General features: G+C 43.9%; 1 protein-coding gene across 4 annotated transcripts in view; it reads right to left on the bottom strand.

Moving 5' to 3' along the window:
- Positions 1 to 13,166, bottom strand: part of SNRK (SNF related kinase) — a 39,038-nt gene that overhangs the window by 17,261 nt on the left and 8,611 nt on the right. For 2 of the 4 annotated variants that reach the window (XM_079794900.1, XM_079794901.1), the window contains 2 exons: positions 9,757 to 9,815; positions 7,387 to 8,081 (listed from right to left, as the gene is read on the bottom strand). In XM_079794900.1, coding sequence (XP_079651026.1) covers positions 7,387 to 7,975 — 589 coding nt within the window. In that variant the 5' untranslated portion in view covers positions 7,976 to 8,081; positions 9,757 to 9,815. The remainder of the gene's footprint in view (positions 1 to 7,386; positions 8,082 to 9,756; positions 9,816 to 13,166) is intronic. The other 2 variants (XM_079794903.1, XM_079794902.1) reach the window with 2 other exon arrangements.

The raw sequence follows: 13,166 nt of genomic DNA, 5'->3' as shown, positions 1-13,166 counted from the left end.
GATCGCTGTCTGACTTCTTTCAGCAGAGACCTGGGTTCAAATTCTACTTTGGCCATTTCATTAGCTATGTATCCCGGGCCTGGCTTTTATGCACCTTACTTCTCTCCTCTGGAGAGTGCGACACCACCACTCCTCTGGTAACGGCAGAGGGGGGTCTGGGCAAACAGTGGGGCAGGATCGCTGCACAGGCTGCGAGGACTGATATAAACAGTGACTCTAAGTGCAGGAGACGGCTAGAAAAGCAAAAAGGAGTTTATACTTTTCATTCGAAATACCCCTGTATTATTTGAATTATCTTATAAGAGCATTCATTTATTACTTGTAAAAAATTTTAAAAATTTACTGCTCTTGAGAGAATATTATGATGTGTACACACTCTAACTGCATAAGCACAAAACTCTTTATAGGAATATAAAAGGCAATAAAGCCTGGACACGTCCCTCCTCGCGAGATGGCTCTCAGCCCGTGCGCTGGGGACACGGCGTCGTGAGGCTCCCTGCATGGATGCACAGACCACTCTCTCCACAGCACGCATGGCTACAGCAGGAATTATTTTCACTGTCATTTTTAGCACAAATAGCTTCCTTCAAGGATTTAAAAACTCAAATATTAAACTCACTGATGTTTCATAAAAACCCCGAATAGTTATAAAATGTGGTGAAAGGAAAAAGGGGGACTGTGGGGCCACAGAACCCCAGACACAGCCCAGCTTTCCGGGTGTCGCTCAGCAGCACGGTGTCTAGACAGGGGTCGGGGCCTCGGAGAGCCAGTGCTGCGGGCCTCCCGCTCACGTTCCAGTTCCCTGCTTCAGCACCAACCTGAGGGTTCTCGGCGGAAAGGGGACACTGAGCCAGAGCTCCAGGCACCCACTCGGGTACATTCCCCGACAGTCTGGATGCTCGGGCTGTCTTGAAATTCCCACCTAGCCAGAACAATCCTTCGAGCTATTTCTAAATACCTGGGTGAAGCAACCGTTACAAAGTTGTACCTTACCACAATCTAGCCTTTTAAGAAACACCTGGTGAGGCCCAGCCGGTGTGGCTCAGTGGCTGAGCGTCAACCTATGAAGCAAGAGGTCACGGTTCGATTCCCGGTCAGAGCATGTGCCAGGTTGCAGGCTTGATCCCCAGTAGGGGGCATGCAGGAGACAGGCAATGGATTACTCTCATCGTTGATGTTTCTCTCTCCCTCTCCCTCTCCCTCTCTGAAATCAATAAAAATTATTAAAGAAAAAAACCACCTGGTGAGGAAGGGCTTCACGTGGTCCATACTATACCTGTGAAACCACGGCTCTGAGCCTCTCTGCAGAGGGAATCACAGCTTTCATTAGACTCATAGCGAGTCTAGAACTCACTAAATATACAGACAGAAGGCAAGAAAAGGCATTAGGACGGGAGCAGAGACCAAGAGGAGCAAGGAGGGGACCATCATTAAACTCTAAAGAAGTTTAGAACATACATTTTCACTTCTTTTTGTTTGTTTTTTAAATACAGAACACTTCACAAATTTACGTGTCATCCTTGCGTAGGGGCCATGCTAATCTTCTCGGTATCGTTCCAATTTTTAGTATATGTGCTGCCGAAGCGAGCACCATTTTCATTTTAGTTCATCCCTGTAATATTGATTCAGTTAAACAAACACTGAGAGCTTGTCCTGTTTACCAGGTGATGAGGACGGGGCACAGATAAGATATAAACAAACACCCAGTTCCCTCTCTCAAGGACCCTACTATTGAGCAAGAGGGACAGGGAGCCATCTGGAGTGTGCAAGACTTGGCATCACCCCATCCAATTCCAAAGGGAAGAGGCAATCGGGGCATGTGCCCTCTGCATTTCATCACCCTCTTTTTTTAGCCGCCTACCACCCCCCTCTTCTTTTTATCCAACCAGTGTGCCCACCCTGTGCCTGGTGCGTTCCAAGCTCCAGGGTTCCGTGCTTCTATAGAGTCTCGCTCCACACTCTTGTCTTCCTTCTTAGCAGACACCGCCACACATCCTGAGGTGCTCCTGAGGCTCCAAGTTTAAATAGCGCTGAATGAAAACTGTAAACTGTTAAATTAGGCACTGTTTTGGACTGTACATCACATCACTGGAAGGCTAATAAATCGAGATAAATTAGGTAAGACAAAGGGAGCGACACAGAAAGTGGGTTCCATAGAACGGAGGCAATCAGAGAGGTAAAAACAGTGACGGACACGTATGGGAGTCCCAGCTGTAATGAGCACCGGTCCCCGGTGCATCTCTGCTGATGAGCGGGCTCAGCTCTGTGGCACCTGCTCTACTTCTGCTCTCCTCCTCACCTTCTCCACCGAAGTCATCCTTAACCTGTGAGGATCTGATTGACAGCAGCCCCAGCCCCTGAAAGAACTAACCCAAGAAGTGACTCTGCATGATAATGTTATTGTTTCTCTAGAAGCCACTTCCTGACATGAGCAGACGGGGTTTCCCTAGAAACTGTCACTACCTGGTCCCATCAGGGCCATCTCAGAGCGAGCACAGAGAGTTAGGAAGCACAGCACCCTGATGTAAGTCGAGAGACGTGTTCTGCAGCAATTCTTAAAAACATGACAAGAACTCCACTGGCCACTTGGAGTTGAGTCTGTGCAGCGATGGGTATTCTTTTTGTTGTTGTTAATCCTCACCCAAGGATATTTTCCCATTGATTTTTAGAGAAAGTGTAAGGGAGGGAGGAGGGGAGAGAGAGAACATCAATGTGGGAAAGACACATCGATTGGTTGTCTCCCACACTATCCCTGACCAGGGCCGGGGATCAAGCCTGCAACCGAAGTATATGCACCCTGATAGAAATCGAACCCTTGACCCTTCAGTCCATAGGCCAACGCTCTACCCACTGAGCCAAACTGGCTAGGGTGCGATATGTATTCTAACAGGATTCCAAATGTATTGTGTTAAAGTTTGTTCTAACTACTGATTTTCTGTTCTACAAACTAGACTTTCTTCAACAGGTTTATGTTTCTTCTCCCCCGCCCCCCACACCCGCAGAAACACACAAAAAGCTTTAAAAAATACCCAAGCTGATTTGATGTTTCCACCTGGCTAAAGGTTCCTTCTCCTGAGCTACAATCTGAAGTGAAAGCATGTGGCTTCAGTTTCTACGTGGATTCCTGTACTAAAACAGTGACTATTTGGGCGATTTGAAACGCTCTTCTGAAGATCCAAGAAACTAACCAGTTATCAAATAAATACCAACTCTTTCATGTTTTATTTTATCTGACATTTAACACACACTCAGAAAAGTGCCTACTTTAGAAGCTAACCTACTCCCTAAAGACAAATAACCTGACATTCGGAAAGTTAAATACAACTAAAACCGTGGGCAGAAAACACAGGAGCAAAGGTCTCGGGCCTGCCCTTCCTCCCAGTTTCCCACGGCAGCCAACAGCTCAGAAATTCTCCCGAGGACAGATTTCCCAAGAAGAAACCCCTCGGAAGGAAGAAGGCTGCGATCCGTGCACCCGCTCTGGGACGGCAGCCACAGCACCAAAGAAACATGTCACCCGCGATCCCTCCAAGAGGAGATGCTGCGATGTACCACTGATCACCGAGGCTGCGCTTGCCTCTGCCTAAGCTCCGTTCTTCACGTGCCCTAAGCATTCATCTAACCCCATAACAACCCTATTGTTACCCCGATTTCACCAGGGGAAGCCAGAGAAATGAGGCAGGGGAGGCAGGAGAAAGGCAGTGGTGGGGCCCTCCACCTACAGAGCAGAAGGTGAGGCCGCCAGGAAGGTGGTATGGGAGGGGAGGTGGAGGGACCTGAGGCAGGCGTGCGTGTGGATTGTAGCTAACAGCGAGGAGGCGGAGTGGCTGGAGCTGAGCAGGCAGCTGGGAGACAGTGGGAGGGATTAGTCTGGGAAGAGCCTGGAAGCCAGTTCTGAGGGCCATGCTGGGCACCGGAGGGCTCTCATTTTGGTTCCGATGAAATGGGAGGTCTTGAAAGTGTTCTGAACAGAGGGGTGATGTGAACAGACTGAATGAAAGGGCAGATGAAAAGAAAATGATGAGCACAGCTTTCTTTCGGCATCAAAACACAACTATACGTTCTTGTGCCCTTTTTGAAGCTAGATGTTACACCCCCCCCCCCCAACACTTACTCTTTAAAGAACATGAGAATTAAAATGTTGGACATCTATTTTTCCACTAGTAACTAAAAATATGGGAATCTAGGGTTCAAGTCAACGGTAGGTAGGGCTGGACGCATGTCGGAAGCCCAGGGAAGCTTCTAGGTGTGGCCACACCAAGATGATCGGAATCAGAATCTTTAGGGGTGGGGCCCAGGCAAGGTGGGGTGTTTTGTTTTCATCTCCCCTAGTGAAATCGATGGGTGGTGAGCTGAGAACGACCTGTTTAAAGCTTATCATACCACCAGTACAGTAGAGTAAATTATACTTTTCAAAGGAGCATCCACCTCTACTTCATTTAACCTGGGCTTATGACAGGGAGAGCAATAAGCAGCAGAACTAAACATGCATCAGGGAAAACATCAAAACTCATAAACCGTTTCTACCACCTTTTCCAGGCCAATCACTGAAGAATCAATGAATGAGTTAGCCTGAAATAACCATCTTTATGGTACCTGTAGATTACTCCACCCATAACATTTCATGCTCAAGAATCTTTATTACACACACTAAATTCAACAGTAGCTTAATTATAAAACCCAAGGCCCAGAAGCTTGCCTACCTGCTTCCCAAATACACTCATACAACATTCACATTACAAGCCCGCACATTGTAAGTGCAGAACTAACACTGAATAAAGTACTTTTATTTACAAAGAGTTCGTGCCAGATCAATGAACTCTGATTTCGGAAATGAATGTCACTTCTTATAGGCATGTGCAACTTCAGAAAGTTTGGGAGAGGGTTTTTGTTTATGCTCGTGGCTTTGTATGACTCATGATGATGTTACACTTTGTAAAAGGTAACTTCAGAGTAAGTGGCCTTGCACTTGGTGGCTGGGTTGGGAGCGTGTGTGGCACATTTGCATGGACATTCTTTTCAGTTCTTGACAACTGAATGCCACGTGTGTGACTGTGCCGGGACCCAGGTGGCCATGCAGCTTCTGCTGGGCAGGTACAATGCAAGCTTTATGTTGACTTTAAAATGAAATAAACAAGGGACTATGTTAAATTTAACAGACCAACTTCCTTCCCTCGGCGGAGAAGAGGCACAAATCTCCCCTCAAAACGTATGATCCCAATCTCCACGCTCAGAACTAAAACTGTGCCACCGCCTAAAGCCTCCCAATCGGAACCATCAGGCCCATGTGTCCAGTGCAACAGTGGAAGAGTAACTAATATAAACTGTAACCAGGTCGGGAAACACTGACCCATAGCAGGACATCTGCCTCTAGGGGCCGTTACGGAGGTGGGAAATGAAACTGTCCACACTCAGACCTGGTGCAGCTTGGGAAGCACTGGGAAAGCAAGGACATGCACAGCTTTCCTGGAATAAATCTGAAATAGAAGCAAGGAGTTACCAACCCTTGACATAAATTATAACAGCAGATTTACAGAAACCAAAGAGGAACTTTCCAATCCTTTAGGCCTACGTCACAGTTCTATCCCAAAAGTATCGTGGCTTAGGTTGTACTATCTGTATGGGAAGGAGTAATTTACAAAATTCTCAGGGAAAGTATTTAAATATTTGAACAGATTCTACATGTATTGCTGCAATCAGGTCTCCTGGGGCCACCCATTTTCTAGATCCTCTAGGACAGCGGTCGCCAACCTTCCGGACCTCACGGACCACCAGTGGTCCACAGACCGGTTGAAGAATGCTGCTCTAGAAGACCCTTAAGGAGGGTGTGTGAGATATTTTATCCGAGGACTAGAGCAGAGCGAGGAGTAACTACCTCAGTGCGTTAAATGTGGCTTCTAGTGTAACCACCTCTCGGCTTGAATATGTCAAGGTTTCCCAAAACTCACATATTATACAAACCATAAGCTGCATAGAAATCAATAGTCCAGAATGTCTCAGCTTACGTTTTACTAATCTACTTCTTCACAGGCAAGAACCTCTCTTCGGATAGACCAGACAGTCATTTGTAAATTCACACTGGATTCTGAGATGTCCCTCACGAGTAGTAAATTAGGTCCAGAGAAGGAATAATTAAAGATGCTTAAGCATACAATTTTAAGAAGTGTCCACCAAAAGTTAAGGTATCACTGAACCAGGGAAAGCGAAGAACTGCTGCTCTAACCTTTTGCACTTGGATGTCGAGTGTGACTCGACACGGTTAGCATCGGTAGCAGCTCGTATGTCGAATTGTATTGAATGTATCAATAATTTGAAATATAAAAAAATCCAAATAAATAAGTTTGTATGAAAAGAAACTCCAGTTTTTTATTCTACTGCCACGCTTTGTAAAATCTGGGGTATTTAAAAAATTAAATCCCGAGTAGAATAAAGGAATCGAGAAAAAAGCAAGCGAGTGCAAAGGGCTAAAACAAATACAAGTACATGCTTTGAACATGGTGAAGGCTAACTGCTCTCACCTCAGCGGATACAGGATCATTTTTGGCTAATTACCTGATTTTAAAATTGCTTTTATTCCTAAAATTACAGTGTAAGACTGATCTTTGTTAGCATGCAGGTGAACTAATATAAACTGGAACCAGGTCAGGAAAAAGTGCAGTGTTTTCTATCATAGCGACTTTCATTCCCAGGCCATAATTACTAAAAATGAAGTAAAAACAACCCCTACACACCTCAGGAACATCTACAGTGGGATACCTGCCTTCCAGAGCACATAGTCTAACTTGAAAAGCCGTGTCTTGTTGTACATGGTACCATGATGCCTGTAGCTGATCTCTGTTTTATGGATGAAGAAATGAAGCAGAGAGAGCAAGTACACTGTCCAGGGTCACAACGAATAAATGGTTCCAATGCCCAAATTCTTCACACTGCACGGTAATCCGAATTCGTAGTACCTTTACAACACGGGTCCCAGTGACTGTTAAAGGGATTCCCAGAAAGGAAATGACTAGAAGAACCTAAGAAGATTGGAAAAGCACCCAGACCTTTAAAAAAAAGTATAATAACCAGGTAAGCGATTACCTTAAATGATAACTTACTCGTTTTCCTTTGTTCTGACAAAAAATACTTTATAAATTATCATTTGCCATTTAAAAGGTAAAATAAACTAATGGCCAACTTTAGGGCTATATGGCATTCATAAAACTCAATCTGTTCATTAAGATGCATTTAATAGAAATTCTCTTAGAAATTATTTTTAGATTAAACACACACACACACACACACATACACACACACACATACACACACACACACACACAACTGACCTGACCCCACTGCACTCTAGCCACTAGAATTCAAGTGAGCAGATGTTGGCAGGTGACCTACCTACGGCAGGTGCATCATACTCATCCCCAAGCAGGATTTCTGGAGCAGAATATGCGAGAGACCCACAGCTGGTAGTGAGCTTCTTCCCTGGCTGAAACTTGTTGCTGAAACCAAAGTCTGTCAGCTTCACAAGACCTTGTTTTTCAAAGAAGACCACATTCTCGGGTTTCAAGTCCCTGTGAACCACGTGCAGTTTATGGCAATAAGATATAGCATGAACTATCTGAGCAAAGTACTTCTTGGCCAGGTCTTCATTCAGGCCCTCCTCGTGTTTCATTATGTAATCGAACATGTCTCCTCCATCCCCAAGTTCCAGAATGAGGTACAGTTTGGTCTGGGTGTCGATCACTTCGTAGAGACGCACGATGTTGGGATGCTGCACCAGTTTCATGCACCTCACTTCTTGGAAAAGGTGGCCAGTGGCCAGCGTGTCCAGTTTTGTCTTGTCAATAACTTTCACTGCCACCTTTTCGCCTGTAAAGACATGCCTGGCCAGCTTAACCACTGCAAAGTGACCTCGGCCCAAGGTTTTATCCAGATCATACAATCCAGCAATCTTCCCATCGTATCCTCGCTTGAACCCTGCCATGCTGGTCCAACAGAGGAAAAACTATTCAGGCTGTTGGAAACGTGTCTTCTCATAGAAGAGTATCTGGTGAAAACAAGGAATTCATTTTCAATGTTGCCATGGGCATCTACAAAATAAGAGAAGAAACAAAATTAAGTTTCTATAACATTTCCTTTTATAATTTCATTAAAAGAAATTTTTAAGAGAAGCTTGAAGTAAATACATGGAAACTGAATTTTCATTTCAAAGCCCACACCCTTTATAAACATTTGACTACTCTAAACAATGTTACATTTAAGATATCTTAGGAGTTAAAATGTCAACTATAAAAGAGGCATTAAAGTCAATCTCCCATGCAAATGGAAATGATATGAATCACATATCTATGACTAACCCCCCCCCCATATATATATTTAAATAAACAAAATAAGTCAAAACATGCGAAATGTTTCTCGTCATCCTCATTCAATCCTTACAATTGCCCTCAGATGAGGATTCGTGGCCCCATTTTGAGGCACGGAGTAGTAAGTAACTTGGCCGAGGCTACAGGCCAGTGTATAAGAGGTAAGCCATCTGACACTAAAATCAGTGCTCTGAACCATTATGCTACAGTTTCTGCAAATTAATTTCAGAAACCAAACTGAATTATTAATTCTGTTTCTATTAAGATTGTTTAAATAAGAAACCAGTCATATGTATAAGTGTCGGGGGGGGGGGGGGCGAGGGTGGACGCAAATTTTTTTCTATACTGTGTGTTATCCCTGGCATCTGAGCTAATAATTTTAATAAGATTAACAGGAAAATCTAAATGGTAAGATCTTACTTTATTTGGACAGTAGTTCCCCCAAAAAAAGTTTAATTCAAGCATATTTTTCAAAAATAGAACTCTAAGCTAACTCCAGGGGGCAGAAAAGTATCTTTAAATCTTTAACTTCAATTAATTATAAGGGCAGTAATTATTCTTAAAATTCTACCCAAGTCGATGTTACTATTGTAAATACAACTTCAGTTTTCAAAACAAACTTCTACAGGATGCCCCCAAGTTATATAATACTTTTTTTTTTTCATCTATCACTTTAGTTTAGATGCAATTCCTGGAAAGTGGATATATAAATCACATTTTATAAATAAATCTGTTTGTTTAAATTACCGTATTTTCCAGCGTATAAGACAACTGGGCGTATAGAAGATTTTCCTGGGTTAAAAAGTCGTCTTATACGCCAGAAAATACGGTAAATTTTAACTTAATTAATTGAAATTTTTTATTACAAAAGTAGTAAATGAATAAAGAGATAAGGAAAAAAGTCTTTTTTGGGGTACCCAGAGGAGGTAATCACGATTAACACTATGACATTTCTCTTCCCAGAACTGTGCCAGCAAAAGGGCACTAGGAAATAATTTTTAATCTACTAGCAAGTTCATGGGAACGAACCTTACAGGATCTCTTTGTAAAGGCAGACTACCCGGTAGTGAAAGGATTCATCCCTCTCACTATCAAATAATTTACTTTCTTTGTACACATATCCCTTTTTCAGTGTCTATTGTATACCTAAAAATAGGGCATCGCCATTAACTGAAGGTTGGGAGGAAAAATATCCTTGTTAGTGAGCATCTCTTAAAGTATTAGTCGACTGTCTAATCTCACCATAAAGTGTATTTTGAGTTAGTGTAGGAAACAACTAGATCTTTTTTGATCTCTGAGGATCTTGCAGTGCCTGAAAACCACTGTGAATACCAATGCCAACTGTTAAGACATGGGTTACATAAAGCAAAGGTGACTTTGTACTGTCTCCGAGACATACCCTGCAAACTGCATATTGAATAATCCTTATTTCTGTGTTTTGTTAGTTGCTTTTTTCTCCTAAAAGAAAACGAAGAAAAATATTTTAGTTTAGTTCCATTTGTTTTAAATTTGCTTCAAGTCAAATTATATACCCTAAGGCTGGATCCAAACATATAAAAATGGCATACTTGTCTCTAGTGACCCGTCTCCCATTATCTTTCTCCCCCCTGTGAACTGCAGCCGGTTCCAGGAATCTCTGTAGTCAACAGGAATTGCACAGTGAACAGATACCTAGAGGTCATTCCAGGTAGACAGGTCAGAAAGACTGCTCCACTGAAGGAGGAAGAAATGATAATACTGAACAACACTAAACTGGCCATTTTCTAAATGCCTCCTGGCAGTAGGCACCAAATCCGTACGTCACAGACTCCTCACCGAGAGCCTGCAGGGTGGGCACAGTGAGGCTCAAGGTGCCCACTAAGCAGCAGTCCAGGGCTCCAACCCGCTCAGCCTGGCTTCCAAGCCCAACCTGCCTGCAGAAGGCCCTCCAGGCTCAGGAAACACTCACTCCAGTAGCTCAGGAGGGCAACCTTTCCCACCCGGTCCTCCAGCAAGCCAGCAGAAGTCCATGGCAATGCCACCGCCAGGGAGCTCACCAAACACCTTCGCACCAGAGGCTTTCTACCTGATAGTAAAGCAGAAACTATCGCTATAGACACAGAATGTGAGCAGCTCACTGACATCACGTTCATGGCACAGTGAGGGAGGACTGACCCTTTCCAGGACACTCAATATCACACAACTGGGAGGTCTAAGCAGTCATAATACTAGGCCAAAGGCAATTTATGCAATACACGATGGGTGCGTGTCCGTAATCATTAATTCAAGTTCACATGAGCTTGGGGGTAAGTAGGCAGGAAAGGTGAAAGGAGAAGGAAAGTTGGGTGTGAAAACAAGTGTATTGCTGGGAATGAGGGAATGGAGAGAGATGGAGACAGTTCTATAGCACAAAACGGGGCCAGCAAAGTCAAGGGCACAGGCCTGCCATCTAATGCCAGGTGACCCCTGGGCTGCACCAGGTCCTTCAGCTCCAAGTGGGATACAGTAGCTCCTCCCATCACCTGTGCCTGCTTCTCTCTTTCAGTAGCCTTTGTTTCACCCACAGTCTCTATGGCAAGGCCCTGTGATGGTCCAGTGTGGTTGGCCACTGGTTCTGAAGGCCAACGACTGGACTGGAATCCCTGCTCACCAATCACTAGCCAGGGGACCTGAGCAAACCCTGATCTCTGTGTGTGGTCAGTTTCCTCATTAGAAACTACAGTGTAAAACTAGAACCTCACGGGTTGTGATAGGGACTAACTGAATTAATGTAGGTAAAGTGTTTTAGTATAAAGGCTAGCGTAGAGCAGGCATGCATTAAGCACTAGCTACCACCACCACCATCGTTGTTCTGATGACTGCGTTCTCCCTCACCCAAGGAGACACTCTTTCAGTCTTCCCTTCTACTTCAAGAGAATGAATTTACTGAGCTATTATCTCTGTGGCTTTCATAAAAATCCTGCTGTTCATTTTCCTAACATGTATGAAATTGAAAATGGGTGCTGTAAGATTGATAAAGGAAATAATGTCTCTAGTTGAGCATCAAAGTCTGATGATTTTTCAATAAAACATCACACAAAATCTAAGTACTTGCTTTTAAATTGATACTAAGATGACTTTCTATCAAATCTATCCTTCAAAAAAGGACTATTTCTTTACATTTTTTTCCCATCAAAGTAATATAGTCTTACAGAAAAATCTCAAAAAATACAGACTAGAAAGCAGGAAATAAAGAGGTATCCACAGTCCTACCACTGAAGATCAGCACTGTTAATATCTTGGAGGTCTTTCTGCAAAGATTCATATGCAACTTCTTTTGTTGTTTTACAAAGGTGTGACCAAACTGGACAGAACTTTATAAGCTGTTTCCTGCTTTTTCTCCGGCCCTATCATTTTCCTTTTAGTATTTTTGTTTCAAGTATAAAAGAAATATCTCAGCATATAAACCTGTTAACGTTCTGGTAAACAGCCTTCCAAATTATTTTCTAGGTCTAATATACGTTCAGACAAAACTTTTTAAATAAAATGGAATACCCTCGAGCGTGGGCACACGGACCCAGAGGGGGAGCTGTATCCATTTTTAAGTGTTTCTCCTCACAAAATGATACAAGTTCACTTTAGACAATTTGGAAAATGCAGAAAAGCACAACAGCGGCAGAAACCCCACCTGTAATCTCACGTAGAACTGACCTCCCTTTGGATCTGAGTGCATAGCCTTTAAACCTATGCTTCCTTACAACACTAAGGTGCCGTACATAAAGAGTGGGTTTTTCTTCTGGATGATGCACATTTTCCCATGCACCAAGCTATTCTAAATCAATATTTATGATGATTACAGAGCTAAGATGGCATCTTCTAAAGTAGGAAAAGCACTAAGTTGGGCCGTTCTAAAGCAGTCTTCTAATTGGCGTGTGCTCACACATGCATGGAACCAGGCTGGACCTAAATGAGACAGTCCCAGCAGTGGAGCGTGTCCACAGTATCTGAGGAAGAAGTCCTAGGGCGTGTTGCAAGAACATGCTGATGTTCTCCCGCGAGGGGAGCAGAAGCGAGCTGTGTGCGGGCGGGCGTGGCTGGGGAAGAGGAAGGAAGTGTGGGTGGCCCCACACATTGTGCAAGCTGCTGAAAACAGTTGTAGAACCAGCCTCTGTTAAACCTCCTGTCATTCTGGAAGTCACCCTGTTATTCTCGTCAAAATTCTCTTTTAGCTCGTCACTGACATCACCACCACTGCAGCGTGGTCTGTACATCAAACAATGTCTGCTGCTCACACCTCCCCCGGGAGAGGTGAGGGCAGAATGGCCCAGTGAACCGAGGTGGCTCCGCCTGGATAACTCGGAACCAAGCCATGGCACGAGACAGGAGAGGAGTTGAACAAAAAGGGCCATGTGCAAAAACTAGGCCACTTTTATAACCTCTCTGTTTTGTTTGGGATAGTAGAAATTTCCCCACAAAATCAGACCACCAATATCCAAATGTACAAAAACCTCCCAAACAAATGACATGCTTCTTAAAAAAATATGTGCCCTCGCCCTAGCCGATTTGGCTTAGTGGTTAGAGTGTCGGCCTGCGGACTGAAGGTCACAGGTTCAATTCTGGTCAAGGGCATGTACCTCGGTCGCAGGCTTGATCCCCAGCCCACGTCAGGGGGTGTACAGAAGCAACCAATCAATGTCTCTCTCACATCGATGTTTCTCTCTCTGTCTCTGCCCCTCCCTTCTACTCTCTCTAAACATCAATGGAAAAATATCCTCCACTGAGGATTAACAGCTACAAAAAATGTGCCCTCTATTTCAAACAACTACAAGAGTTTTTGAAAAGCCACGCTAA

This window comes from Cnephaeus nilssonii, assembly GCF_951640355.1.
Source record: "Cnephaeus nilssonii genome assembly, chromosome: 17".
In the NCBI taxonomy this organism is placed as follows: Eukaryota; Metazoa; Chordata; class Mammalia; order Chiroptera; family Vespertilionidae; genus Cnephaeus; species Cnephaeus nilssonii.
The sequence above is the reverse complement of the archived record's forward strand: the minus strand, read 5'-3'. Positions and strand labels throughout refer to the sequence as shown.